The sequence below is a fragment of the Marmota marmota genome, unplaced genomic scaffold, assembly GCF_001458135.2.
Source record: "Marmota marmota marmota unplaced genomic scaffold, marMar, whole genome shotgun sequence".
NCBI classification, from domain to species: Eukaryota; Metazoa; Chordata; class Mammalia; order Rodentia; family Sciuridae; genus Marmota; species Marmota marmota.
In genome coordinates, this window is record NW_026000037.1 from 6,465,069 (window position 1) to 6,492,959 (window position 27,891).

Sequence of the window (27,891 nt, forward strand, 5' to 3'; positions counted from 1 at the left end):
AAACTTGTGATCCAGAGTAGCCTTAGCCTCCAGAGTAGTTGCTACTACACTTGCTCCATGAAAGTTCTTTTTTTTTTTTTTTTTGGCACTAGGGATTGAACCCAGGGGTGCTCAGCCACTGATCCACATTCCCAAACCTTTATATAACATGTAGACACAGGGCCTTGCTGAGTTGCTGTGAGGCTGGCTTTGAACTCACGATCCTCCTGAATCAGCCCTTGAGCCATTGGGATTACAGGCGTGTGCCCCTGGGCCCAGCTCCGTGAAGTTCTTGATTGCCATTTTCTTAGTAGTCTGCCTGCTTCCTGGCTTCACTTCTTGTCTGAAGACTTCACCACCTATGGCCTTGTCCAGGCTCTGCTGGAGAACTGGTTGAACTCTGTTTCAGAAGTGAGCTGGCCATCCTGGGGAGGGACCTTCTGGGGCCTCCTCACAGGAATGGTGGCAGAGCTGGCCCTGGCACTCAGCGGCTGGAGACACCGCTTCCCCACCTCCATTCTTTCTGCCATGCTGTGTTGTCCCTTTCCTCATTTTACTCTGGGAGGCCCCCTGGCTTGTCTTGAAGGCATACTTTATTCGATGAGCTGAGATCGGCTCTAGAAGGCCTGATGTAGGTGCTTACTGTTTGTAAGAGTGTCACCCAGCAGCACTAGGAAGGGTTTGTTTTACCCGCCAGGGTGCTGGCGTGGCCTGTCTGTGCCTCGCGCTTGGCTGAGCTGCAGGTGCCCCCCTCGCCCACCTTGCACCTGAGGTTTCCTTGTGCATCCTGGGTATGTAGCTTGCCCAGGGCTGTTCTCTGCCTGGAGAGCTGGAGCTGTGACGGCGGCTCAACTCCCGGCTCCAGTTCATCGAGGATGCGGTTCTGACGGCCGGCCTGGTCTTCAGAGGCCTCTGACTGAGCTTCTGTTCCGCCCTGGCTTCCTTCCTCCCCTCGCTCAGCTCACATTTGCCTCTTCTCTCTTCCAACTACCTTCATCATTTCAATTGTAATAGCCTTGATTTCTGCAGTTGATGCCTCTAGTGTAATTTGGGAAGCCTGTGCAAGACAGGCTCTATTTTTTTAAACATCAGCTAAAGAGACTGAATTCTCCCTTTGTCTGGGATGTCTGTTTTTTGGATCTCGGCTCTTGTGGGAGAGTGTTGGGGTCTGGCTGGTGGAGGTCGCCCAGCCTTGGGAGTGAGGTGTCCTGGTTTATTTCAGTCCCCCACTACCGCCTTCAGTCTCCTTTAATAGCACTGCCACCTCCCCTCCCTTCACCCCTCTTCGTTGATAAAGCAGGGTGGGTAGCTTCTCCCATCTGACTCCTTGGGACTTTGAGCACTCACTGAAACCCCGTCTAGAAACTTGGTATAGGTGGGTTTTGTAACAACACTGCAGAGCAGATTATTTAAAAACTTTTCTGTCTGGAGCTTGCCAGGACCACCCTGTGCTAAACATATACGTGTTTTGTGTGTCCTTAGGGCACAGACCCATGCAGGGCTTCCTTGTAGTGGCCAGTGGTGTTTCCTGAGGGAGAGGGTCACTGCTCAGTGGACGTGGGACTGTTTGTGTTGCCTGTGGTTCCGTGAAAATCTTTCTAGGTGTCTTTAAATTAATTGATAAAAATGGGAACAGTAAATGATTTTCTCTCCTCTCCTTGGGGATGTCCTGTGGCATTACAGGCCTGCTATGGAATCCTCAAGGTGCCAGAGGGCAGTTGGCTATGCCGGACCTGTGCCCTGGGAGTCCAGCCAAAATGTTTGCTGTGTCCCAAGAAGGGCGGTGCTATGAAGCCCACCCGCAGCGGAACCAAGTGGGTCCATGTCAGCTGTGCCCTGTGGATCCCTGAGGTAAGCGTGGTTCTTACTAGCACCTCATCTCAGAAGGCCCTGGCTGGTACTTGGGACTGGGCATGAGGAGCCATGTGTATGTGGGCAGCTTGTAGCTGATGGGTGAAAAGATACCTTTACTTGCTGGGACCTGCAGCATACCACCCTGTTGTCATGAGTGTGAATTTGTAGCAGTGCTGCCTGGAGGTGCAGTGGGTGAACTCCAGAGGGCAGTGTCCTGTCCGGTGGCTTCACCTGTGCCTAATCATGGCTGACGCCCACCTGCAGGGTCAGGCCTGCAGCCTCCATGGCTGTGGCCTGGGCCTGGCAGTGCCGTCCTGTGGATCCTTGTGCTTGGCAAGCCTCACACTCGACACCACCATGGTTAAACATCATGCTCTAGGTTATACTTCTGTGATTTTTATTTAAATTCTTATTCAGCCTCAACCTTTATAAATTCAGGTCTGGTCTAATTTACTTCCAGTCCCAGACCTTAACTGATTTAATTTGCACGGCTCACTATGAGAATATCATTTGTGATTCAGATCCCACCATTTTTTGGTGTATGATTTGGTTCATTTTCCCTCTTGAGGAAAACGACATAGGGATGGTGTTGGTTTCTGATCCGAGTCTTGGTGGTGCTGGGTCTCCTGATTCTGCATTAACAGGATACATACAGTTCAGCGACCTCAGTGAACGTGGAGTGGACTCCTGTTGACTTTGGTGGATTTCTACTTTGAATGTAGTCTGTGTTACAACTGAAGAAAATGGTTTTCTTTAGTGAGAGAGATTAAAATAGATTATGTATGTACTTACTCCATTCTCGGTCATCTATTTAAATATATTTAAGATGGCTTTTTAGTCTTGACACATTCCTTGAATCTGAGACATAGTAGATTGCATGGTCCTGACACACGAGAGTCTTGGTCATCGCACTCTTAAATGATAAATGAAAATGTTTTGTAATTGAACTTGTCTCCATTAGATGGGGACAGGGCTAGGGCTCTCCTGTCTGCCCCTGGGGTCCCTGAGGGCTCACCTGTTGCAGGAAAGTCAAGAACCTGTGAGTCTTGAATGGCCACACTTGGCCCTGATGGCCTGTCTCCGTTCTCACTGTCTCTGATTTCCAGGTGAGCATTGGCAGCCCCGAGAAGATGGAGCCCATCACAAAGGTGTCTCACATCCCCAGCAGCCGGTGGGCGCTCGTGTGCAGCCTCTGCAACGAGAAGTTTGGGGCCTCCATACAGGTACGTCGCTTAGGAAGAAGGGCTGGTTTCCTTTCCCTGCTGTGGGTAGTAGGGTGAGGGAGACTGTACCCTCAGAGGCTCCTGCGGCAGGAGCTGCAGGACTCAGGGTGAGGGGTGGCTGCCCTTCCCAGGGACGGGATGGCTCCTGTCCGCAGGAACACTGTCAACTGGCTGATGATCGTCACACAGTTGCCTGGAAGTTTGCCTGAGCGGGGAGGCAGTTCCAGATTGTCTCGGTCCTTCCCTTGCTACCCCAAGCCTGGTGCCACAGCCCCTCTGTTCAGAGAGACACCTTCCACAGAGAACCCAGTTTTCCGACATGCCTCACTTGGAGTCTCCCTGCCTGCAGGCTCAGCATGCCATGGCGCACCTCCCCAGGCCGCGGGGTTGGGTGCTGCCGCCACACTGGCAGAAACACACTGCTTGGCGCTTGCTAGGTGGAGGGGCGTCCGAGGTGCCCTGCGGGTGTTCTTGGCCCAGGTTGTTACCTGATCTGAACAGTCTGGTTCCTTGATTCTTCGTGGCACTGTGGCCGTGAGTGCATGAGGGACTGAGAGCAGCACTCCTGTGTGTCCAGAACAGGGCAGCGGGGTCCCAGAGCTGGTGGATGAGAGAGAGTGGGGCGGCGTGTGTGCTGCTGGCTTGCCAGGGTGCCTGGACTGCTCCGCAGGGGCCTCTGGTCCTCAAGCTGGCCATCGGACGGTCCTCACTCAGGCCTGCGAGCGATGTGGAGTTCCTGGAGCAGAGACACTTGAGGGCAGCTCCTCTCCGTGCAGAGAATAGCAGCTCAGTGTAGACAGTGCCAGGCACGGGGCCCTGGGGCTCAAAGATACATGGCTTTGTTGGCGAAGCCAGTTTTAAGTTTTGGCTGATACCAAAATGGCTGACTGGGAATAGAATCTTAAAAACTAAAGGGCAGAAATGCCTCTGGTTTGAGAATTGAGTTGGGCAAGGAGAACAGAGAAGTTAACAGGCTTCCAGTGGGTGTGTGCGTGTGTGTTTACTTGTGAGAAGCCCTGGTGATCTGCTGGGGGGGGGAAACCATTGCTTCTGGGGTAGCTGGTGTTCTGAGCACAGAGTGGACGCGCTGTCCTGCGCACCCTGTCCTGGTCCTCATTTGAATTTAAGAGGCCTGCAAATGGGCGCTGGGCATCCCTATGAGGAGAGAGGATGTGGTGTCTCTTCTGCACTGTTGGCCTCTTTTTCCCAGAACATGAATTTGAAGAAGAGGCCGGGGGAGGCTGATGATTTTCATATCTTCCCAGAGTGGGTTGATTTTATTAAGAGTTCCCCTCTGTGGTGTGTGCAGCTGTGGAGGCTCTGGTGCTGAGTCAGCCTGCGTGGGAAGGCCCCGAGCATGGCCTCTGGCCCTCCCAGCCCTGGGTGTGCACAGCGGTGCTTCTCTTCAGGGGCAGACGGCTGGGTTAAATGTGGCTTGAGCCAGACAAGGAGAGTGTCTCTGGCATCTGTCACCACTTTAGCCCCCCACTGGCGCATGCTGTGGGAGGAGCACCCTGACTCTGATGACATGGCCAGGTGTGTGTGTGTGTTTTGTCACCAGAGCTGCTGTCACACACTCCTTGGGATTGAGGTTGTTTACAGATAGAACTAGGAGTTTATTTCATGTGCTGTAGGTGAGGGGGATGGGGATGGTGGAGGGGGATGGGGGATGGTGGAGGGTGCTGGATTGCTATAGCAGTGGGTGAAATCATGGCTGGTGTGGAGTGAAATGCTGAAGTGACTAGGAGAACGCGCCCAGCTGCAGCCCCTGCCCTCCTGGCTCTGTGACCCAGCCTGTTGAGTGAGTTCAGCTGCTTGGTGGCCTGGAGCCACGGGTTCTGCTCCCCTGCCCGCTGGCATGCCCTGGGGTCTCTTGGCCTCACACAGGCAGTGTTGCTCTAAGGGACTGACTTCAGCCTCCACCAGGAACCTCCTTCCAGGGATTTGCTCAGTGAGATCAGAAGCCGCTGATCGCTGGCTCCTGCTGGGCCAGAGGCTGTGGTCTGAACCGTAGCAGGCGCTGCGGCAAGGCAGTCAGCAACCTTGCTGTGGCCTGGCCTTCAGAGTGACTTCCCTGTGGCCACAGGACGTGGTCCCTGGTGGTGCCCTTCTACCCCTTGGGCTCATGGGAGCCTCTGTGCTGGCAGGGCCTGTCTCCATCCTGGGCTGGGCCTTCTCGTCTCCTTTGCACCTTCTGCTCTGACCTCTGGGCACTGCTTCAAGGGAGTGTGGCATTTATCTTCCCACTTGTGGGGTCAGAGTGAGGATTCACTTTCCTTTTAAAACCCGACAAGTAGTCATTGGTCCTGGGGGGACTCTTGTCCAGATTGTTCCCACAAACACCTTCCTCATGTCCCTGAGGAAAGCCAGGTTAGTGCTCTAGCGTGTGCTCTGCGTGTTGAGCAGCTGCTACTTGGAGCATGATGCACCCTTGTCATGAGTGCCATTTGCACGGTCACGGACATGGTTGTTCTAAGAAGAGGGCAGTTTGGTTTGGTTCATGAGCGTCCATCTGGAGAGTCCCTAAAGTCCCCATCTACTTCACATGGCACCTGGCATTGTCTGCCAGGGCCCAGCCTTGTCACGCTCTCCTGCCACGCCGCATTCATGAATGCGCCCCTGGGGGTCACGTGTGGGTGCCCAGCACCGAGGGCCCTGGGCTGCTGCTCCTTAACAGTCCTCTCTCTGCTGTGTGTTCTTTCCAGTGCTCCGTGAAGAACTGCCGCACGGCCTTCCATGTGACCTGTGCTTTTGACCGGGGCCTGGAAATGAAGACTATCTTGGCAGAGAATGATGAAGTCAAGTTCAAGTCCTACTGCCCAAAGCACAGCTCCCACCGGAAGTCTGAGGAGAGCCTTGGCGAGGGCACTGCGCAGGAGAACGGGGTCCCCGAGTGCTCCCCCCGGAATCCGCTGGAGCCCTTTGCCAGTCTGGAGCAGAACCGGGAGGAGGCCCACCGGGTGAGCGTCCGCAAGCAGAAGCTGCAGCAGCTGGAGGATGGGTTCTACACCTTCGTCAACCTGCTGGACGTGGCCCGAGCCCTGAGGCTGCCTGAGGAAGTGGTGGACTTCCTGTACCAATACTGGAAGCTCAAGAGGAAGGTCAACTTCAACAAGCCTCTGATCACCCCAAAGAAAGACGAAGAGGACAATCTAGCCAAGCGGGAGCAGGATGTCTTGTTTAGGAGGCTGCAGCTGTTCACGCACCTGCGGCAGGACCTGGAGAGGGTAATGATTGACACTGACACCTTATAGTGACTTAGAGAAGAAGATGCAAAGAGGCGAATGCTCGCCCAGAGCAAGAAATAATAGCCAGTCCTTGCTCCCAGCCCCGTGTGCACCGCAGCATGAGGTGGTGTTGGTTAATGTGTTCACGGGCTGTCAGCTCACTGTGCACACGTGTAAGACTGCCACAGAGCGGGAGCTGCTTTGTGACCCCTTTCTTTAAACACTTTCCCATTAATCTTTATTGTTCTGCAAGATCAGATGGGTGTATCTTTCCCCCCTTTTCTAGAGCTGGAGGGAACTGAGCCCCAGGAAAATGACCAAGGGGGATGACTCAATTGTTTGAGACTGATTTTGAAAACTGGAATGGATTTAATGCAGGGGGAGGGGGCAGAGGTAGGGAAATGTCTTGTCAGCCCGGGGAGACACAGGTGCTGGTGAGGGCTGGTGTGGAGAGCCACGTGCTGCCCTCCCTGGCCCCCCTTGGCTTCTTGGCTGATCTCCAGGGGCCTTCCAGCATTGTCACCCAGCAGAGCAGGCTGTGTGCTCACGTGTGCATGAACTTAGCAGCACGCACATCTGTTACAGAAGACACTCCTGGCAGTGAGGTGCTAAGTCATCCCAAGGCTGTGCATGTGGCTCATGTGCCCGCGTGTGTGCGTCTGTGCATCTGGTGAGGGTGGGGTCCCGGTGCACGGGGCTTCAGATCTGTCTGAGGAGCCCTCGTAATGCTCGGCACACTACAGATACACCCGCTGTGGTCACACCACGGGATCAGCTGCTGCTGCTGCCACCGCCTCTGCCTCCCCCGCTCCCCATTGCCCCTGGAGTCCCGCCTGGACCCTCCTTCCCAGCACAGGAGTAATTAGGAGAGGGCTGCCTCCCCCACCCGGGCGGGCTCCTGCTCCTGTGGGTAGGGTTGACTGAGGCTTGCTAATTGGGGATGTGTCTTAGAGCACCTTCCGTCCAACTCCCCTGGCTGCTAGCTACTGATTAAATTCATTAGTGTGAAGGAGACAGCATTGAGGTTTCCTGGCCCCGCAGCCTGCACTGTAGGGCACCCCAGTGGCCGCACACAGTTAACGCATTTCCCCCAAGCACCTCACTTATTAGTGAGGAGTGAGTCACAAGTGATAGGGAATCAGAGTGGAGGCAGAGGAGGGAGAAGCTGCACAAGGGCTTTAGCGGAAAGGCCCAGGGGTCTGAGAGAGCCGGGTGGCCCTGTCAGTCCTGTCGGGTGGTGTGAAAGTGCAAGTTGAATGCTCACCAGAGACCCTCTTGGGGCATCAACCTCCTGCCAGCTTATTGTGCTGCCCCTTCCTAAACCAGGGTAGGTTCTGGGCAGGCCAGGTTTCAGCCTTGGGCGCCCAGAGCCAGAGCAGGCTGGTGAGGCTGTTGTGCTCACACACGCCCCCTAGTGGTGAGTGTAGAGCCCTGGCTCCCTGCACGTCCTCCCCTGCGCTGTAGATGCTGGGAAGGGTTCTGGAGGTTGAGCTGGAGCCCGTGAGGAGCTGGGACCTAGCCTGAACACTGCTGTCATCGGGTGCGTGGAGGCAGGCAGTCCTGGGAGGGGAGGGCGAGAAGTCTCATGTTTGGCCTGTGTTTGTCTCAATCACCACAGAATAAAAGTGTAGAAAATGCTTGTGGTGTACTAACTCTTTTTCTGTACGTAAGTTACTCAGATTAACATGCACTTACAATTAAATACTGAACGTTTTTTTGGAGTTGTCACTTGCTCTTTAAGTAGAACACCGCCTATCATGTATGAGAAACAGGGAATAAATCAGGATTTGTGTGTGTGCGTGTGTGGCATTGATTACATTTATTTATTTCATTATTAAAAAAACTGAAGGGAATTTAGGGGACTTTAGCATAGGCCTAAAAATGGGCTTATTATAATGAAAAGCCTTGCCCCAAATTTGCCATGAGCCCTCTGACGACGGAGGTTTTAAGCCAATCTTTGCCACGCCCCAGAGAGCGCAGTCTCTGTGATCAGGAGCCTAAGTGTCCCAGGCCAGCCGATTCAGGGCAGGGGCGACAATAAGAACAAGTCAGAGGTTAGTGTTCTGCCGAAGTCTCCACTGTGGCAGGCAGACACTCGGGAATAGGTGCTACGTGAGCATAACGAAGCCCCATGGGGCCGTTCCTGAGCTGGCAGACAGCCATGCCACGCAGACTACTGAGTGGTTGTGGGAATTGCTCTTTCCCGCAAGTTCACGCCTTGGGGCCTCGCACTCCTGGTCACCAGTTCTGGATCAGAAAGTCAGATGACAGGAGTGAACTTCAGGAGGTTTTGGGAATCCACAGCTTTCAGAAGACAAGGTTGCTGATGGGGGGCAGGTGGCCACCCAGGTCCCCAAGGCTGCCACTTCACTCTGGTGGGATTCTTTTCCCCCCGAATATCTTTTTAAAAACATGGAGTAAATATGCGTTTGGAAAATGAGTGCTTGTTGCCATAAAAACAATTTCCCTCTGCACTCTGGTTGTACGTCAGGGGGACAGTCCTACTTGTAAGTCACTCAGCAGAACGGTCATCTTTGAAAATGAAAATCTGATAGAGGACACAAACAGTCCCCTGATCTAAAGGCATGTTAAGCTTCAGTGTTGCAAGCAGGGTTTGGGATTCCAGAAAACCCACTGGAACCTTTAGATTCTCAGGGCAGTGTTCTTGGCGTGTGGTCCCTGGGCGGCAGCAGCCGTTACTGAAAACAGAACTGCAGACTCGAGTCACAGGTGGGATCCGCAGTCTAGTTAGGGCCCTCGTGTGTGTGGGAATCACTGCTTAGGGGAAAGTGTAGGAGGGTTTTACGTGAGTGTGTACCGTGAGCTGGTTGGTTTTTGTTTTTGGTGTCTCCTTGAGGGCCGCTGGGGCAGACAGTGGCAAGTCTGAGTGGAAGGAACAGTAGGATGGGCCTGGAGAATGGACGAGCCTCAGTTCAGCTGTCAGCTGCCTGGCAAGGGCTGCTTGTTCCTAGGAAGGGTTTCTGAGTGTGAAAACCGTCGTGTTTTCCACAAGTGTAGAGTCTGTCTGTGGTAAGGATGGAGCTGGCCTCTCGTTTCTGAGCTTCCACTCCTCATCTCATCTGGGTGGAACAATGACTCGTGAGGAACATGGCCAGCCACCCCCATCCCATGGTGGTCAGGATTTCTGTAAAGGTGCCTACTCCCTGGCTTTGGGGGGTGTGGCTGTTAGAGAAGGAAGTTCCTTTAACCAGGCTGAAGTCACATGAGGTTTACTCAGTGATTCTCTTCTCAGTTCTTTAATTAAAAAAAACAGATACGGGTTTAACAGTGAAGTATTAGTAACATAAGGGATTGATGTAGGAACAAAGATAGGAAGACCCTGGTGGCCAGGTGTGCAGGGCAGAGCCAGCCGACCTGGCCGTTTCCTGTTGGGGCTGGGAGATGGGCCCAGGATGCACGTGTCAAGCCAGCCAACCTGGGCTGTGTCTCAGTCCGTGTGTCACGTTCCTTGGCAAACAAGACTGCCCTGAACACAGCTTGAATCGTGGCGGCTGAGAGAGGTCGGAGACGTGGGGGGAGGTGTCTGTTCCCAGAAGGTCAAAAAAATTGTGTCTGTCCGGTGTGTGGCTTGTCCTTATGCCGGGATAAAAGGGTGGAGGCCTTTGAGCTTTCTCCGTCCAAAGCTGCAGGGGAAGTTTTGGGAGCGTGTGGGCATGCACTTGTCCCTCCTGCGGCCGGGCTGAGCTGGCCAGCTGGTGCACCGTGATTGACACTGGTGCTTTCAGAACACTCAGCCTAGTGAGGTTTGCTAGTAGACTTCAGCACGGAGGGTCAGTGGGGGTCAGTGGCTGATTCTCTAGGTCTTGGTGCTCTTGGAGTGATGGCAGCTGGCGGAATGCTGACCACTGAACTTTGAGTCACTTGCGTGTGGCTTAGTGAGTGCGGGCATGACCCGCCCCAGCCGCACGCTGCCTGTGAAGCGGAGCTCTAGCACTGGCGTCTCGGTTACAGAGGAATCGGGGAGAGGGCAGCGTCAGTTTCCAAGAGACAAAGATGGAGCTGGACTGGAGACTCTAGCCAGTTACGGCTGGCAGAGCAGGAGGGAGGCGGCCTGGTGCTGCGACACTGGGGGGGCCAGGTCTTCCAGAGGTGTTGAGTGTCCAGTGGACAAGAAGCTTCCTGGAGTTGTTGGTGACTGGTCTTCCAGGGGACCCTGTGCTCACCTACTTGAGGCACAGTGGAGTACAGGTGGCTTGTGAATGGCGCTGAAGCTTGTTGGCAGTAGATTAATGGGAAGAAGATGGCTGGCGGCTGGAAAGTGGAGTCTGGAGTGGATGCCAGGGGCCTCCCCCGGGCTGGGCATGGGAGCTGGCAGGCTGTGTGCGGCCAGGCTGCAGCTCCCAGCTCCAGGTCTCCACGACTCTGCTGCCCAGCTCGGGGGAAGGAGCAGAACCTTCTTGTCCTCCCAAAAGGAGATAAGAGATTGGTCAAAATGCTTAAAGTGCATTTTGATTTCAAATGTCTGTTGAGGCCTGAGTAGAACCAATTTCTTGCAGTTAAAGAAAATTTTAAAAAGCACCATGTATCCATGATCATGACTGTATCACTCACTTAGAATCTTTGTCCTCTGCGTTCTAGGTTCGGAACCTCACTTACATGGTGACCCGCAGGGAAAAGATCAAGCGATCTGTGTGCAGAGTCCAGGAACAGATGTTCAGTCTGTACACTAAGCTCTTGGAGCAAGAAAGAGTTTCAGGTAGGCATCATGCCCCGAAGGCCGAAACATGGGCAGGGTCTGCCCTCCACGCCAGCTGAGGAACAAATGCTTCGCTCTCAGGCAGCACAGATTTCCACATTTACAGAGGATCTTCAGGCATTAGAGGCCACACGGTGCAGGGGAGCAAGCTGCAGACTGGGCGTCGTCTCCCTGAGCCCTGAGTACACATAAGCCAAGTCTAATCCTCACCTTCTTCCCCCTTGGAAGGTGGGGATGGCATCTCGACCCCCTTCTGGAATGGTCAGGAGACTCCAGGGCAATACGCAGTTAAGGCAGAGCTCTGGATAAATGTATCCTGGGGACACAGATGGCTTTGTTTATAGATCATCTAGCCTTTGCAGCTACCTGCAGCATATTACAAGTATTGTCTTACAAGTGTGCTTATGACACTTGTTCAGATGACATCCACAGTAGCCTTTTCTTTGTGTAGATGGAGTTTGACTCTTTTCCATTGAGCACCAGGTGTTTATTTAGTGCTTTCTCTCTTGCATTGCTCTGGGTGACGCAGAACAGAAAAGCACACAGGGATCTACATCTGCTGTGGAAAGCGCATCAGTTACTTGGAGATCAAGGGCAAGTTGGCAAGTTGTTTTACCTTCCTGGGATTCCTTTGCCTGGGAGAGGCTTGGGGTAGAACCATGACCTCTAAGTGCCTCTTGGCTCTAAAATTCTGTGATCCTAAGCCCCAGAACCTTGCAGTACAAGGATTTTAGAGATCTGAGGTTGGCCTTCGGTGGGAGGCAGGGGTCTTTGCCTTGGACTGTTTTAAAGTTACTGCACAGCATTCTAGACACCCGCATGGCACAAACAGCCATGGTTGTTTTTCTGTATTTGTGACTTTTTGCCTCTGTATCTTGTATCTGATTGTGACAAACAGGCAGCAAAGACGTTGCTACCACCTGCTATGAAAATCCAAATTCTGGTTTGTGTAGACTTATGTAAAGGGGTCAGCTGAGCAAATGGAGAAAGGCCTGGGTGTCTTTAATGATGTTCTTGAAATGGTGCCATTTTTGTGGCATTGACTTACTGAAACCATTTTAGATATTTTCTTCCAGAGATTGAATATCTTTAGTGTATCTAGCTAGTATATATCTTTAGCTGGGGCTTGGAGTTCTGTTATTCTGAGCAGGGTCTCGCAGTAGAGGCAGGTCAGACCAGACTCCTCAGAGGGCACTGCCATCTCTTGGTTCCTTTTGGACCAGGTGCCAGGGATGGTGGGCGCAGGTGTGGAGGCGCCCTGGAGGCTGTGCGTGGCTCTCATCTAGGGAGCCGCCGCCACCTGTGAAAGCAAGCTCTCCTGGTGTCGCGAGGGCGTGCTGTGGGTGTCGCAGCAGCCATTCATACTTTTGCAGCTGAGGCGCGCACTTGGGTGAGTGAACGAGGTTCCTCCTGAGGTGAGAAGTAGTTGGGCTTTGAGCGATGAGGCAGATCTGTGCTCGAAGCCTGCCTGCTGTTTCAGAAAGGGAAACAAATTCTACTTCATTCTGAGATACGAAGCACTATGAGTGATCAGTTGGAAGGGATGTCGCTCCCTGCGGGGTGCCAGACAGAGCCCAGCTAGCCCTCTGAGGTGGCTTTTCCTCCCCAGCTCTAGACTTTTGGTTGTGTTCTTCATGGCTGCAGTCAAGCATCTGCCTGCCAACAGCTGATCCCAGAGGAAGCAGGGCAGATAGTCGTGATGGTAGGTGGCATTCAGGGCCGAGGTGTAAGCGCTGCTGTGTGACTCTCAGAGCAGGCAGGCTGTGCAGAATGAGCCTGAGAGTAGACCTGAGTCGGAGGTTCTCCAGAGACCTGGATGCTGTGTCGAGTGGGTACAAGTCAGAGCTCAGGAGACGTCAGCCCCACCTCGTTTTGGTGGTGGCAGGTCAGCAAGTGTGCCATGTACCAACACTGGACTCGGAACACAGGCCTTTCCCTGCCAGCAGTCGTGGTCATGACAGTGGGTGCTCTGCTTGCTTGCAGTGTCCACATCTGATGGGCAGGAGTTCTTGTGGGGCTTCTGCTTCAGACTCTGAGGGCTGAACCTTCTCCTCCTGGTTCACACCTTCTGGGAAACGGGAAGCATGGGCATTGCTCCTTGTAGATGCTCTTACAGGAGCACAGTCCTTCTGACAAGCTCTGGTGTTTTACGAATCCACCCAGTGATTTTCAAACTGGGGTTGTAATGCATTAGTGAGATGAATTCTGTGGGTTGTGGCTAATATTAAAAAGTGTGAAATGAATAGGAAATGTCAGAGTGCATATGAGGATTAATATTATTTCATGAAATGTGAGACTTTAACTAAGTTATGTGCAGTTTGGTTCTTGACTGTGATCTGCATCAAAAAGACCAATTTAACTTATCAAGTTGGACGACGACTCAGTTGAATCTCAAATGGACTTTGCATATAATGATAGTGAACATTTTATTGAACACTTAACTATGTGTCAAGAACTATTCTAAACACTTTAGTCACTCATATATATTTACATGTTTACCCTCGTAACAGCCCTGCTAAGGTGTGGACACTTGGGAGAAAGAAGTGTGTAGAAGCCCCAGCTTGCCCCTTTGTGTTCCAGTCCCAGCGGGAGGCCGCTGGCTGGACACTGGCCCACTGCAGGGTTGCTGTAACCAGAGGAGGGAGACGGCAGCCAGGGACCAGCTGACAGATCTTGCATGGATTCTCCTTTGAAAATCAGATCACTTATTTTGTCTGAAGAAAAATGTAGTCCTTGGAAAGGATTTTTTTTTTCCTGTGAAGAATTATACGGTTTTTCAGCTACTTTAGAAAAAAAGTATGCATATCAAATGCAGATTCTTAAGATAGAGTAGGTGGCAGTGTGTCGTGCTCTTGGAGGGGAGAGTTGTGTCAATTGGGCGACCCCGAGGAGCTGGACTTTCCCGTGGGTTTGCCCCTCGTGACCCTTCTTTGTTGTGTTCACAGGTGTGCCTTCTTCTTCCTGCTCCTCCTTCTCACTGGAACACATGCTTCTGTTTAATAGTCCTTCTGTGGGTCCCGACGCTCCCAAGATAGAGGACTTGAAATGGCATTCTGCGTTCTTCAGGAAACAAATGGGTACTTCCTTGGTTCATTCCCTGAAAAAGCCCCATAACCGAGACCTGTTGCAGAACAGCAGTGGGGGCGAGGGCAAGGCCCTGCCCCGGCAGCCAGAGCTGTGCGGCGTGAGGGAGGGGCTGGGGGTCCCAGAGAGCTTTCTGAGTTTTGAAAACACCTTTGCAGAAGCTCGTCTCATATCAGCACAACAGAAAAATGGTGTGGTGACAGCAGACCACGGGAAAAGAAGAGACAATCGTTTTCATTGTGATCTCATTAAAGGAGACTTGAAGGACAGACCTTTTAAACAGAGTCACAAGCCTCTCAGGTCCACAGATGTGTCCCAGAGGCATCTGGACAACACGAGAGCCGCCCCCTCCCCGGGAGTGGGGCAGTCAGCGCCTGGAGCCAGAAGGGACATGGTGCCCAGGTGCAATGGCTCCCTAGTCAGAGTGACCTGTAGTCAGACCACAGTCCAAGTGCCTACAACACCTGCCAGCCCAGGGAAAGACTGGGGGGGGTTCCGGATTCCAAAGAAGGGGGAGCGGCAGCAGCAGGGAGAGGCCCCCGAGGGCACCTGCCACCAGCACTCAGACTACCCCTACCTGGGCCTAGGCCGAGCTCCAGCCAAGGAATGCGCAAAAAGCAAATTAAAACCTGACAGCGAGAATGACGGGTATGTCCCCGATGCAGAAATGAGTGACTCGGAGAGTGAGGCCTCGGAGAAGAAGTGTGTCCATGCCAGCAGCACCATCAGCAGGAGGACAGACATCATCAGGAGCAGCATCCTGGCCTCCTGACCCCTGGCCTGTCCCATGTGCCGGGGAGGTCTGGTGGCGGGGACAAGCAGAAGCCCTTTATTCCTTAGCTACACAAACACATTTTTACAATTCAGATTGAATTTTTTTCCAGAGTCATTTATAAATCATCGTTGTGAGAAGTTTGTGTTATTTGCAGCTTGTTGAGGAGACAGAGGAGTAGATTGTAACCGTAGGACATGGTAGATCAGCACCTGAGTTACACACTACACAGGATGAGTGGAGTCAGTGTGGACGAGGGCAAGGCTTACCCACGCCTCGTGGATGTCTGTTGCCCTCTGCATTCTTCCCAAAGCACAAACTCCTGGTTCCCCGAGTATACAGAATCAGATAGAACTCTAATGAATTAATACATTTATAGAAACCAATTGTAGCCCACAGAGCTCGTTTTCTAGGACTGTGGTCAGCCTTGAAATGGTGTGGCCCACGAGGTGGTTCTGCTGCATAGACAGAGGCAGCAGCTCTGACCCTGAGCGACACTAGGAGACTCGTGTAACCCAGCAGCCAGGGAAGAGAGAATTTGTAAAAGGTCATTACTGGAGTCACTGTAGGATGGGGAGAGCTGCTGCGCCTGGAGAGGCCTCGCTCCTGAAGCCTGTGAGTGGATGTGGGATACAGGACTGGCAGAGAGTGAAGCCACCTAGAAAGTTCTCTGTCTGCGAGAAAGGGCAGCTGGAGTCCCACTTTCACCAGTCCTTCTGACCTTCCTCTTCCTTAACCACTGGCTCTTGGGCCAGCTTAGGTAGGTCTCCCCTGGCCATTGCCAGGACCTGGCCACCTGGCTATTCAATTCAAGTGATGAACTTCAGACTCTGGTGACTGGTACTTCCCAGAGCCCACCACTAGTGCATATATGTTGGGGATCTGGGCTTCCAACATGAATGGATTCCTTAATAAAAAGGGAAAAAAAGAATAAAGTGAAATAGGTTATACTTTAAAAACAATAGAAAGGCAATAACTTGCGATAAGCTCTTACCATTGACCGAGGCTGAACAGGAAGGAGACTGAGGTGTGCCCTGCGCAGGTTTCCTGGAGTCAGAGCTCTGCACTCTCATTTGTAACTTGGACTTTCTAATTGCAAATGGCAATAACTAGTAAGTTATCAGCAATAATTTAGCATTCAATTTGAGTACAATGTTCTGTTTTTGCACTCGCTGGAGTGTGTGTATTAAGACGGTGGATAGTGTTAAGGTACTGTTAATTTTCTTTGGAATCCAATGTAGTTGTGAATCAAACTTATGAGAAGGAAAGTTTAAATAGTAATGAGATTTAGAATTATGGGCATTTGGAACAAGCCCAGCTTTCCCTAAATTACCCCTTAGTTTGTTAATACCAGTATTGAGATTCCTGATTCATTTACATCTGTTTCCATGTGGCAGGGACATTCTGATGCTTAATGAATAATGCTTTGAGTTCTGTAGTTAACTTTCAAGTCTTCCAGATGATTGTCAACAACAAAAAGGCTTATTGAATTCCATCTTGCTATGCAAGTTTTATCAGATGATCGAATAGTAGATCCAATGCACCCCATTGTGTGTATGATGTTTCCAAACCAAGTCTTGACTTCTCAAGTACATTGTAGTAGCTAATTCAGGGGAGGGGAAAGAACGACCCAGGTTTTTAGATTGACTATTTTTGAGCTATGGGGCTCAGTTTGAAAGACTGCTGTCTAGATCAGCTTTTTGCTACGGATATTAGAAGGTTCTTAGGAATCCAAGTTGTACATTTGCTCATAGCATAATTTAAAAATTAAAAAGTTTTTTTTTCTTTTTTAATATGAGCAAAAACCTTTTGCTGGACACAGGAGAAGGTTGGACTCTATATAGTTATGATCTTTTGATTGCAGCAGCAGCTCTGGGTGAGAGTAGGATTTATAGAGGGATAATTTGTTAAGCCATAGAAAGAAAATCTAAATTAATCTAGTAAGTATATGACCTCTCACCATTTTAAGAGGTATCAGATTCATTTGCACTATTAGGAATGCTAGTTTTGTGCAAAAATAATGCCTTACCTGTTTTTCCTCACATTTAGGTTGAAAAGCTTTCAAATGTTCCAAGTTATGCTAAAACAACAACAACAAAAAATAAATAAATAAAAAACCCCACACAAAAACAAAACACAAAAATAATAAAAAGCCCACACTTTTTATTCCTTGCTTCGAAATGCAAATGGTATAGAGCACGGTTTCTCTGACAGTGTAATGATAGCTTTGTAGGTTAGTCTTGTGTCGCGCTGGGAGCTCTGTATGAGTGGCCATAGCAGCAGCCAGCCCAGCCCACCCACTCACATTCTATTAGTATGGAACCATTTGCTTCTTCTTTTCTTTTTCTCCTTTATCTTTCCTTGTGCATCCTGACCAAGAAATATCTTTGATTATGATCAATGTATTATGTCAAAATGTAGGCTAGTTAAACTTTTGTAAAGTTGCCTGGAATGTCATTTGTTAGGTTATAAACACAAATCTAAATGAAGGGTTTTATGTGTTGTGTACAAATCTTAATTATTTTGAAATGGACAAACTTGTCATTACATTTGTAACCTTGTACAGAGGATTTTTCACTATGTGCCTAGCTTGGTGTCCATTCAGCTAAAATCGAAAAAAAAAGGTGCATGAAGAGTTAAAAATCAGAAATTAAACAAAGTATATGTAGAGATGACTATTTTATATTACATGGCCTTATCCTGTATTTATTTCTACCCCCCTTTTTGAAAGTATTTATAAAACTAGTTGAGGACAGCTGTATTTTTTTGTTGAACTATTTAGTAGAATTTGTGCCTTTTTGTCTGTATGTGAATAAATGCTGTACATTTTGCAATACATTTTTAAGTTTCTTGAAATCTGCTTTTGCTACGTATTTAAAGGCCTGTGTGACTTAGCAGCCCCAAATGGGTGTTTACTGTCTTGAAGTTCAGCTCAGGGATGAGTTGAAGGGGACACTGCGGATGGCAGGAGATAGATACAGGTTCCCTGGGCTGCTTTCTGGCTCAACTCTGGTGGCTGATGATAATGGCGGGTTTTAGTTTTTCCACCTGGAGTTCTTATCCCCGGAATACAATTTCGGATCTGAAAAAAATCTACTTGCAGAGGCTACGTAGACTTTAGGATCAGAGACCCGTTTTAAGGCTGAACTAGTTTACCAACCACGCCGTGGTTTTCCCATCTGTAAAAGAGGGTGACATTTTGCTTCTAACTAGGGTTGTGACAGTTAAAGCAAATTCACAGATTATCTCAGAGAGAGCATGCAGCAGTAGGCATCTCGTAAGTGTGGGCTGTAATTTTTATTACTAGGAACAGGTCGCTCACTGAACATTACTTTTTAACTGATGAGGCTGCTGAGGCAAAAAATGTGATTCCTGAACGATGGGAAGGTCGTACTCAAAGTGCTTTAGAAAATAATTTTTCAAAGAGTGGTTCCATTAAGTACTCTTGATGACAGACGGCTGGGACATGAGGCTAAACAAGAGCAACTGTATCCCACAAAGACTTGTGCAGGGTCACAGCATTAGGCCTTGGCAGAACTGGGCCTCCTAGTTTCTTGTTTTCCTTCCTGGAAGTCAGCCTTGCATAACCACTACGTGAGAAATCACAGACACTAAAGTGCACTTTTCCTTTTTGTTGCCTGGACAGCAGGACTGGTGTTGCTTTCACATTCTCTTGTCGACCGAAGAGGCCACAACTGGGTTTCATTTCTGTCCCAGTCAATTAAACATGTTCCCAGTGTTTTTTCTTTAGCATTAATTGTTGAGTTTGCTAAGGCCTTGCTCATTTCTCCTTAGCGACTATTTACTTCTACGTTGCTTGCTCCAAGACCCTAGAGACGAATAACTGTGATTCTTCCTACTAGGTCTTAAAGTTGAATAACCACAATAGTTCCCTAGGGAAATTAAGTCCCTAGGAGCCAAAGGAAGGGCCTGTCATCAGTAACCAAGCAATCTGTGATTGGAAACGTGGCACCAGGGACTCACATTTGTGTTTTCATCCAAGTCAGTTAGGAAATGGTTTCCACCTTTGAAACATCAGCCATCTGCAACAAACTTCGCCATTGACGTCAAGGTCGAAATCTTCAACAGGATTTCCCCTTAATGCTCAGAACTGCATTAGATGATGTGCTCTAGGCACCTAGGAGAGTTTGGTGTCCTGGTCGTTGGAAGAGGATGCAAGCTAATCGAGGCGGTTACCTCAGCCACAGGCCTTCCCCTGCTCCCTGTGCTGCTGCGCGAGCTCTGCCTTCCAGCCTTCACTGAAGACGCTGTTCACTGGGACTTTCTCGGACATGTACAGGCATCAGAGATTTGGGGACTCGTTTTTCTCTGTCCTGTTTTAGGGACATGTCTCTCAGTCTGGAACCTGGGAGTCTGAATCCTTTCTTCTTCAGTAGCCCATGGTGATCAAGGCCTAATGCGGAACTTCATGTCAGCCCAGTGTTTCTTGCTTCTCTTGATCCCACAGTCCAGGCCTCCTCATCTCTTGCTTGCATTGCTGCGCAGCCTCTGGTCTGATGGACCTTGACTCAAGTTGGGCTGAAGTCATCCCCTCCTAATTAGCTGTGACCTTGCCAATGCTATCTGTACAGTGACAGCTTCTGGAACAAAAACTGATTTTGTCATTGCATGTGGCTTCAGGGGACCTCCTGACTTCTGCAGATAATTACAAAGGCTTATCAAGTGGTAGGCACTGTTCTGCATTTCAAGTGTATTAATTTGTTTAATCCCTGTAACAAGAAGGAGGCGTGATTATCTCCAATTTGCAGATGGAGAAACTGAGGCATAAAGAAATTAGTGAAATAAGAAGTGAAGTGGTGGAGCTGGGGACGGCTCCAGCCAGCAGGACCGAGCCCGCCAGGCTCTGCGGTCTCCAGTTCAGGAGTCTGTCGCTGTATTTTTGAGTCCACTGACATACTTTGAACTTGAGTCAGTGGTTCTCTACAGTGGAATTAAAAACCCTGGCCTGGAACATCATGTGCTCTACTGGCTAAAAGACTACGAGTGGAAGAACCTCCTTCAGTCCCTGCCTTCTTCTAGGAAGAGTGGAATTCAGTCACATTTACATTTAAGTAACATACATTACATGAAAAGTACATGCACATGTGATTAAAGATGAAAAAAAACCACTGCCATCAGGAATGAAGGAAAAAACAAAAAACAAAAAACAACAAATCAAATTCTCTTTCCTGACCCACAGTGCTTGGAAAGTTAAGAGAATTATTTAAAGTCAGTTTCTTGATAGTGAGCCTGGAAATAGGACTGATGTTCTGACATTTCAAATTGAACCTGTGCAAAACTTCCAAATCAGAATTTTTGTGATATAACATATAATCCAGTTAGTTTACCAAATAAGCAATGCCAAATTAAGTAGCAAAGATTTAAAAAAGAAAAACACTGTGTAATGTTGTTCCTAATGTAAAACCAATGTGGCCTGTTATAACATCTTACATATGGCTGAGGGTCTTTTTCTTTTTTGTTGTGGTGAGGATTGAACCCAGGGCCTTGTGCACGAGAGGCAAGCACTCTACAACTGAGCTACATCCCCAGCCACTAAGGCTGACCTTTAAGCAGTGCATTTGTAATCATGGTTAATCAGCTGTTGCTTACACTTGTCTGGCTAGTACTTCTAATTTCAGGATTATTACTGATAGAAAACAACTTCACGCCACAGATCTTTTCTCTCCTTTTCCCTCCCACTGTGATTCAGCCTCAAAGGGAGACCCTCCTTTTTCTCACCACTTTTGGCTCTGCTCCAGCTTCTCTGAATTGTTGGGAGTTCACTTGATCGCTCTCTTTTCTAAAATATCAAATGTATATGATGTTATCTTTGCCTCAACTATATCTTTCAAACACCATGCTTTAAAATGCCATGCTTATTTTGAGAAAAGAAATCATGTAATACAATGTCAACCACTTTACAATTACCAAACACAATGCAACTTTCTTAGGTAGAATAAAATTGATGAAACTCATCACTCAAGTTGGAGACCTTGAAAAGGAGGTAGCTGACCAATGATAACTTCCTTTGCTTAGATGTACATTTTCCATCAGTTACTTGACACGTGTAGGTTACAGCCAGTTTATTTTCTAGGTTTGGAAAAACAATCAAATCCTACTAGGTAGGAGGATGCTTTTTCTAGGACATTTTCTATGATACATATACTTGGACAACCAAAAGGGCTTTCTGGGTTAGGATCAGATCAGAGTCAGGGCAAAACAAAACCAAAGAGGCCCACAACTCAGAATTCTGATAAGGTCTGTGTATGATGAAATGGAAGAACTTTTCAAATCCTATTTTGCATCTGTATTTTTCATCAAGAACTGTACAGGACAGAATGTGCGTGGTCAGTCACCTAAGGTCTATGAGAGCACCCAGTTGTTTGTGTGAGGTGAAGTCTCCTGACCCAGGAGTTTACATCCTGGGCCCTCGGAGATTTCTCAGGCTTCGGCTGAATGTGCCACCAAATGGGAGAGGCATCCAAAGTGTGGGCTCTACACTGCACAGAAGGAGAACATGTGGCTTGAAACTCAGCTGGTGCTGTTTTCCAGCTATGACCCAGGGCAAATAACTTGGTACTTTTTATCTTTGGAACAGAAATGACAATACCTACCTGGCACGGGTGTTGGATGATGGGCGATGATAAATGCAAATGCCTTGCACTTCACAGAGTCTCAAAAGACATTATTAAGTCCACAGTGTAGTTGTAGAAATGTGATTATAGCTTCTCAAATTCTCTTTTCTCTAGAGTAGTTTACATGAAAGGAGATGCTAGTCTCATATTTTTAATCTTCACAAATCTGAGTGCTAACAGATTTCCTTATACATCACATCATGCTCTGGTGGCTTTTTTTATTCTGTGAAAAAAGGACTCTGCTGACACTGTATGAGAATTTCCATGATGCCTTCTCCAGGGAACTCCAGGGCTTTAACAAGCATGAGAGGGGCAGGCGGTGATCTCAAGGCTGCTGCATGGAGTCACTGGGAAGACCAACCGCTTTCCTCTCGGACACCATTACTGGACTAGATGTGGGAAAGAGGACAAGGATGGCATATTTCATGTTTGTGAGGCAGACAAGGGGTTTTTCCTGATGTTCTCAGGACAGTCAAGGCAACAGTATATAATACTGAAAACAGGTTGAAGACCATCACTGATGGGTGCCGACTCTTCATTGTAAGGGAGCTGGTGGTTGGTGCAGTTTGTCGACTGTACTCATCTGACTGGTCTTTCTCATCTTTTCAATGATTTGCATGAAAATATGGGTAGCATGTTTATCAAATCTGTGGATGACTTTTATTATAAGTAAAAAACTGTCTGGGGTGCAAGAAATACAGCAGTAAAACAAAACTAAAACATAGTCATGGTCCCTGTGCTCAGTGCTAACAAACTAGCCGACAGAACCAGGAGCTAAAACGACCTTGGATGTATGGCCGATCCTGCTTCTGGGACAAAGATTTGGCATAGCAACAAAACCTTGGAAAAGGACTTAGGGTTTTAGTTGACAATATGCTCAATATCTGTCAAATAGCAACTTCCAAAAAAAGAAAAGAAAAGCTAAATGATTTTAAGCTACATTAATGGAAGTGTAGGCCCCAGAACGGTAACACTCTGCTCATCTGAACACTAAGAAACATTACATATGAACATTTCCATGAATCGCTACCGTGACTCTGGAAGCATGCTTTCTTAAGAATATGTCATCATTTTCTTGTGGTGGGGAAAGGCAAGGGCACAGAATTCAAGACCATGTTCATCCCTTGGAGTTTCTGGTAATTGACACCCCCTACCCTCACTCTCCTGCAGACCTCTGTCAGAATCTAGAACAAGGGACTGACAGTTTACTCCCTTGCTTTGCGGGGCATGAGATGATGTATTCTAAGCACACCTGGTGTGAAGCTGGGGTTCAGTAAGGACTTATAGACTGAATGAGTGAAGAAGATTTGCAATTTATATATCCAATTGCTGGTCGGTAACTGGTCAGCACAGGGACTCAAAACCAAGTCCTATGAGAAAAATAGAAATATTCACTGAGAGGAAAAAGAATTTGTTGTTAAAAGCTTGAGAACTGCGTGTGTGGAACAAGGTCTAGACTTTTTCCTGTTATATAAGGTGGAACGAAGGCAGGAGACACACTGCAGTCCACTGTAGGGAAGAACTTTCCAGAGGTCAAAGCCCTGGAGAAAGGACTGGGCCACCTGGGGGGAGGTGAGCTGCCCCTCTGTGAACTTCAACAGCTGTGCACGCCATCAAAAGGTACTGCACTTCATCTGCGTCTCAAAATAAATGAGCCAGCAGATTCCAAGTTGCCTTCCCTCACTTGCTTACCTTCACTTCTGAGTGGAAGACACAGAGGTGGCCTCAGTGCACACATCAGGAGTTTCAGAGGGAATGTGTGGCACATGGGGATTTTTTTGGTGAATTTTTGGGCTAGAGGCACTAGTTTTGTAAAAAAAAAAAAGAATTACTTTTGATGCCTTTTCATCCTGTGACTGTTATCTGAGTATACACATATTTATTTTTCTTCTCAATATAATCTAAGAGAACTAATATCATTGCAAAATCTATACAATTTAAGGGCTGGTAAAAGGCAGATTTTATATGTAACCTCAGGGTATTGCAGTCAGTGTCTCTATTTCTACCTACTGATACATACATTTTTCGGTAAACTAAAGACATTTAATAATTTTTGATAAAATTTTTGCAAAAAAGCTCATTACAGACTTATTTTGGAACAAATGATAAAACACATTATGGTTAGAGAACAGATTTCTAGTAAAATGTTCAAAATGTTTTTTTTCTCTCTGATTTGTTTGAGAATTGCTTTGGCAAGATGGTGCGGCTATGAAATATTCAATATCTGCTGAATAAATGCATGGCTGAATTGTTGCTAATGTTCTCCCCACTCGGGCAGCTATGGTGCTCACACCAGAGGAGAAACCAGAAGATTACTGGCTGCCCCAATTTGCATACTTGTGTACAAAGGAAAGAAGAAGTAATCATATCTCCTTTCTTCCTTAGGGAGACACAATAAAGAAACATGAATAAATAAAATGAACTAGCTGTGCTGTCCTCGATTTCAGATTTATGTAATTTTCCCACTCTCAGTCTCTGTCTCCTAAAACACAGTTTACAGGATAAGTGATACTGTCTCTATAAATGAAGTTAAGACTTACTGATATGAGAAATGTTAAAATCACAACATTTTTACATCAGTAATTACTAACTAACAAACTTCTTTTTTCTGTCTTTTTTGTGGTACCAAGCATTAAACCCAAGGCTACCCTGCCAATCCTTTAAAAGAATTTTTTTTCTTTTTTTTTTTTTTCCAATTTTTGAGACAGGGTCTCTAGTTGCCCAGGTTGGCCTTGAACTTGGTATCCTCCTGCCTGAGCCTCCCGAGTAGCTGAGGTTACAGGTGTATACCACCGTACGCACCCAGCACTAACAAACTTTTCTCAAAACAACAACACAAGACCCCATCATGCTCAGTATACCTTAAGTCTGTTCAAATTCACAGAGGTCAGAGTGGCATACTGTTATAGCTCCTCCTCCCCGTCTTGGAGAATATCCAAGTACTGAAGAGGGGCACCAAATGGAAAGAAAACTGTTAATATCAGAATGCAGAGAGGAGTCGCCCTGAGCTCATTTAACGTGCAGTCATTCCGTAAGGTCTTGTCCTTGAACACTCAGTATATGAACAGTTAGTGACACCCTCTGCATGCCAGGAGCTGTGCTGAGTGGGAGGATACTGTAATGACCCACAGCAGACATCATACTGCTCCCAGGGAGCTTGCAGTCTGCTAGGGAGGAAAGAAGTCCAATGAGTTAATTGCAGATTTTGATCTATACTAAGAAGGAAAACTACAGCACACTAGTAGGAGTGTCCTCACAAAAAGACTCAGGCTAACGTGGTGGCCAGTGAAGGCTCCTCTGAGGAAGGAATGTCTGAGTAGAGATCCAAAGGTTATGTAAATGGAGAAAGATATGCTAGGAGGGAGGGCCATATGTTGATGGAAGTAAAGGAAGGCCATCAAGTCTAGAGCACAAGAAATGGAAGGGAGGCCAGGCATGGTGGTGCATGCCTGTAATCCCTGTGGCTCGGGAGGCTGAGGCAGGAGGATCATGAGTTCAAAGACAGCCTCAACAATTAGCAAGGCCCTAAGCAACTTAGTGAAACCCCCTGTCTTGGTGTTCAACTGCTGGTACAAAAACAAAGAAATGGAGGGGAAGGGTGACGTGGGAAGAGAAGAGGTGGCTAGCTGCATCAGGTAAAGTCCGAGGCAAGCTCTGATGTTTCCATGGCTTTAATTTTCATCTCCAAGCCAGATTCCTGTGATTACCCATTATTATTTTTTTTTTAAGCACCATACCACTTCGGCTAAATATCTACACATGGATATTTTCATGTTACCCCCAACTCAAACTCTTTGTCTTTAACTGGACAACTGCAACAGTCTCCTAACTGCTTCTCCAGACGCACACCTATCCACCCTCGTCACCAGAAACCATCGTGCATCAAGCTCAGGCCAGAAGCAGAGAATGCATCAAAGAAGATCCACAGGACTGTAACAGCCCAAAGCTGTGCATTCTTAGAATCAAGGATTTCCATTTGATTAGTTCTGTTTTCAGTAATATTAAAAAAAAACCCACCTTGAATCTTAAATATCTAATTGTGTAAATACTGGAAACCATGTAAGTTAAAAATGAATTACTATGATTATACATTAAAATACATGACAAGCATGATTTTGGAAAGTGCATAATTTATTCCACTGAAGAGTTCATAATAAAATTAATTCTTAGGAACTTTAAAAATGAATTAGAAGTAACAATTAGATATAAAATTCCCAAATTTTGGAACCTGAAATATTAAGCTCTGAAATTTTCTTAAAACCTCTTTCTCATAATTAGCATAGTTTAAAAAAATATCATGCTCTTCCAAGGGAAAAAGGGGGATTAAAAAATAGACACACTGATGAAGGCCATAAATTCTTCTTGGCTGGCTTTATTCTCCACTGAAGCTCAAATATAGGATCATATTTTCTTTACTTTCAGGACGCTGTCACTGTTCTGTTTTCCAAAACCCTTAAGACAGAATGGAAAATGCTTATGCAAAATGACACAAGCCTTAACCATTCTCTGCAGGATTCATCATTTCAAATATCTCTAGTCCAACAGCTTTCCCAACACTACAGTTCTGTGAGTGAACTATGAATATTTTTAAATATTTTCCAGATTCATCATGGAGGCTGCTTTTCTTCTCTGTACTGTAATCACACTGAGCTGCAATTAAAATAAACAATCAGTAAGTAGTTACTTTCTCTATGGAAAATCTTAGATTAATACAAAGCACAATGCATCACAACCTACAGTTCTTGAAAATAATATCATTGGAAGGGGTCTTGAAAGGTCATTTTTTTTGTTGTTATTCATTTCTGTTTTAGTCTTGTGTGTTCACAGTGTCTGTATTACATGAGAGAAATGCATGTCAAGTATGACATTCCCCGGCTCAGAGTGATGTACTCAGAACTCCCAAACATGTTCCAGATGGATGAAAATCACCTAAACCAAAGTTAATCAGAAAAATGTCTAAACCACACAGTGAATGTGAGCGAACACAACGCAGCTGGTAGTAAAAAGATGAGAGGATGTAGTAAGAAAAGTCTAATAGTAAAATAATCTTTAGCTACTAATTTGAATTGTAGAAAAGATCTATGAATACAAGAGAATACACAGCACCGGGGACATGACCTTCCCATCAAGGTCTTTCATTCCACAGACACAACCACTCCACTTACAACCACTCCTTCCAGCTTTTAGGTGTATTTTTAGAAATACTCTAAAAGAGAATATGTATATACACACATATGTATTTCTTCATTCCTATTTATTTAAAAATGATAAAGTCAATGTACTTTTCATTATGGCTTTTTTCTTCTAAATGATCTGAATTAGAAATAATTTCATATTAGATCTACGTTCTTCTTCTTCTTTTTTTTTTGTTTTTTGTTTGTTACTAGGGATTGAACTCAGGGCACTTGACCATTGAGCCACATCCCCTGCCTTATTTTTGTATTTTTTTTAGAGACAGGGTCTTGCTGAGTTGCTTAGTGCCTCGCCATGGCTGAGGCTGGCTTTGAACTCCTGTTTCAGCCTCCCAAGCTGCTGGAATTACATAGGTGTATCACGGCCCCTGGCTCTACTTTATTCTTTCAACATTTGCAGACTATTCCCTGTGTGGACATCCATGACTTAACCTGTCTCCTGTTGTTGGGTATGCACATGGCTGTTAGTCTGTTACAATTGGAGACATGCTTTCTTCCTTGCAAAGACTTTTCCAGGTATAAAAATGGGTCAAAGATTATGCACATTCAAAATTTTGGGGAGATACTGCTAACCAGTCTCCAAAGAGGCTGTGTCGGTACACACCTACATCAGTAATGCACACAAGTGCCAGCACAATGCATTATCAAGTTTCAGGATCTGACCGGTGAAAATAATATGTGATTAATATTTAAATTTATATTTGTCTGTGGGTGAGGATGAGCATTGTTTTAAAAGATTAAAAGACATCTGTCTTTCCTTCTCTGTAAAAACTTTTTATCCACTGTCTATTGGACAATAACATTTCTTTCTCTTTTTAAATTATTTTTGTAGTCATACTTGGACACAATACCTGCATCTTATTTTATTTATTTTTATGTGGTGCTGAGAACGGAACCCAGTGCCTCACACGTGTCAGGCAAGTGCTCTACCGCTGAGCCCCACCCCGGCCCCAGTACTTCTTCCTTTTAAACTTAGGCACTTTTTCTGTGTACTCAGGAAACTAGCCTTTTGCTGGATGTGTTGCATATGTCTCTCTCAGTTTGTCACTCGCTCTATGAAGTTTTTTTTCCCAACAGGTCCTTGTGCATGGAAGGCAAGTTTTCTACCATTGAGCTACACTCCTAGCTTTATGACTTGACTTAGATGCAGACATCTGAAATTTTATATGGTTACATTTATTCAACCTTTTTTTTTTTTTTTTTTTTTT

At 47.2% G+C, this 27,891-nt stretch overlaps 2 protein-coding genes across 7 annotated transcripts in view; one reads left to right on the forward strand and one right to left on the reverse strand.

Moving 5' to 3' along the window:
* Window positions 1–17,694, forward strand: part of Jade1 (jade family PHD finger 1) — a 54,029-nt gene extending 36,335 nt beyond the window's left edge. For all 4 annotated transcript variants that reach the window (XM_015479035.2, XM_048812055.1, XM_048812054.1 and 1 more), the window contains 5 exons: window positions 1,663–1,830; window positions 2,940–3,056; window positions 5,762–6,283; window positions 10,883–11,000; window positions 13,946–17,694. In XM_015479035.2, the coding sequence (XP_015334521.1) occupies window positions 1,663–1,830; window positions 2,940–3,056; window positions 5,762–6,283; window positions 10,883–11,000; window positions 13,946–14,856 (1,836 nt within the window). In that variant the 3' untranslated portion in view covers window positions 14,857–17,694. The remainder of the gene's footprint in view (window positions 1–1,662; window positions 1,831–2,939; window positions 3,057–5,761; window positions 6,284–10,882; window positions 11,001–13,945) is intronic.
* Window positions 17,695–25,604: 7,910 nt separating this feature from the next.
* Window positions 25,605–27,891, reverse strand: part of Sclt1 (sodium channel and clathrin linker 1) — a 156,526-nt gene continuing 154,239 nt past the window's right edge. For all 3 annotated transcript variants that reach the window (XM_048812058.1, XM_048812056.1, XM_048812057.1), the window contains one exon: window positions 25,605–26,141. In XM_048812058.1, the coding sequence (XP_048668015.1) occupies window positions 26,079–26,141 (63 nt within the window). In that variant the 3' untranslated portion in view covers window positions 25,605–26,078. The remainder of the gene's footprint in view (window positions 26,142–27,891) is intronic.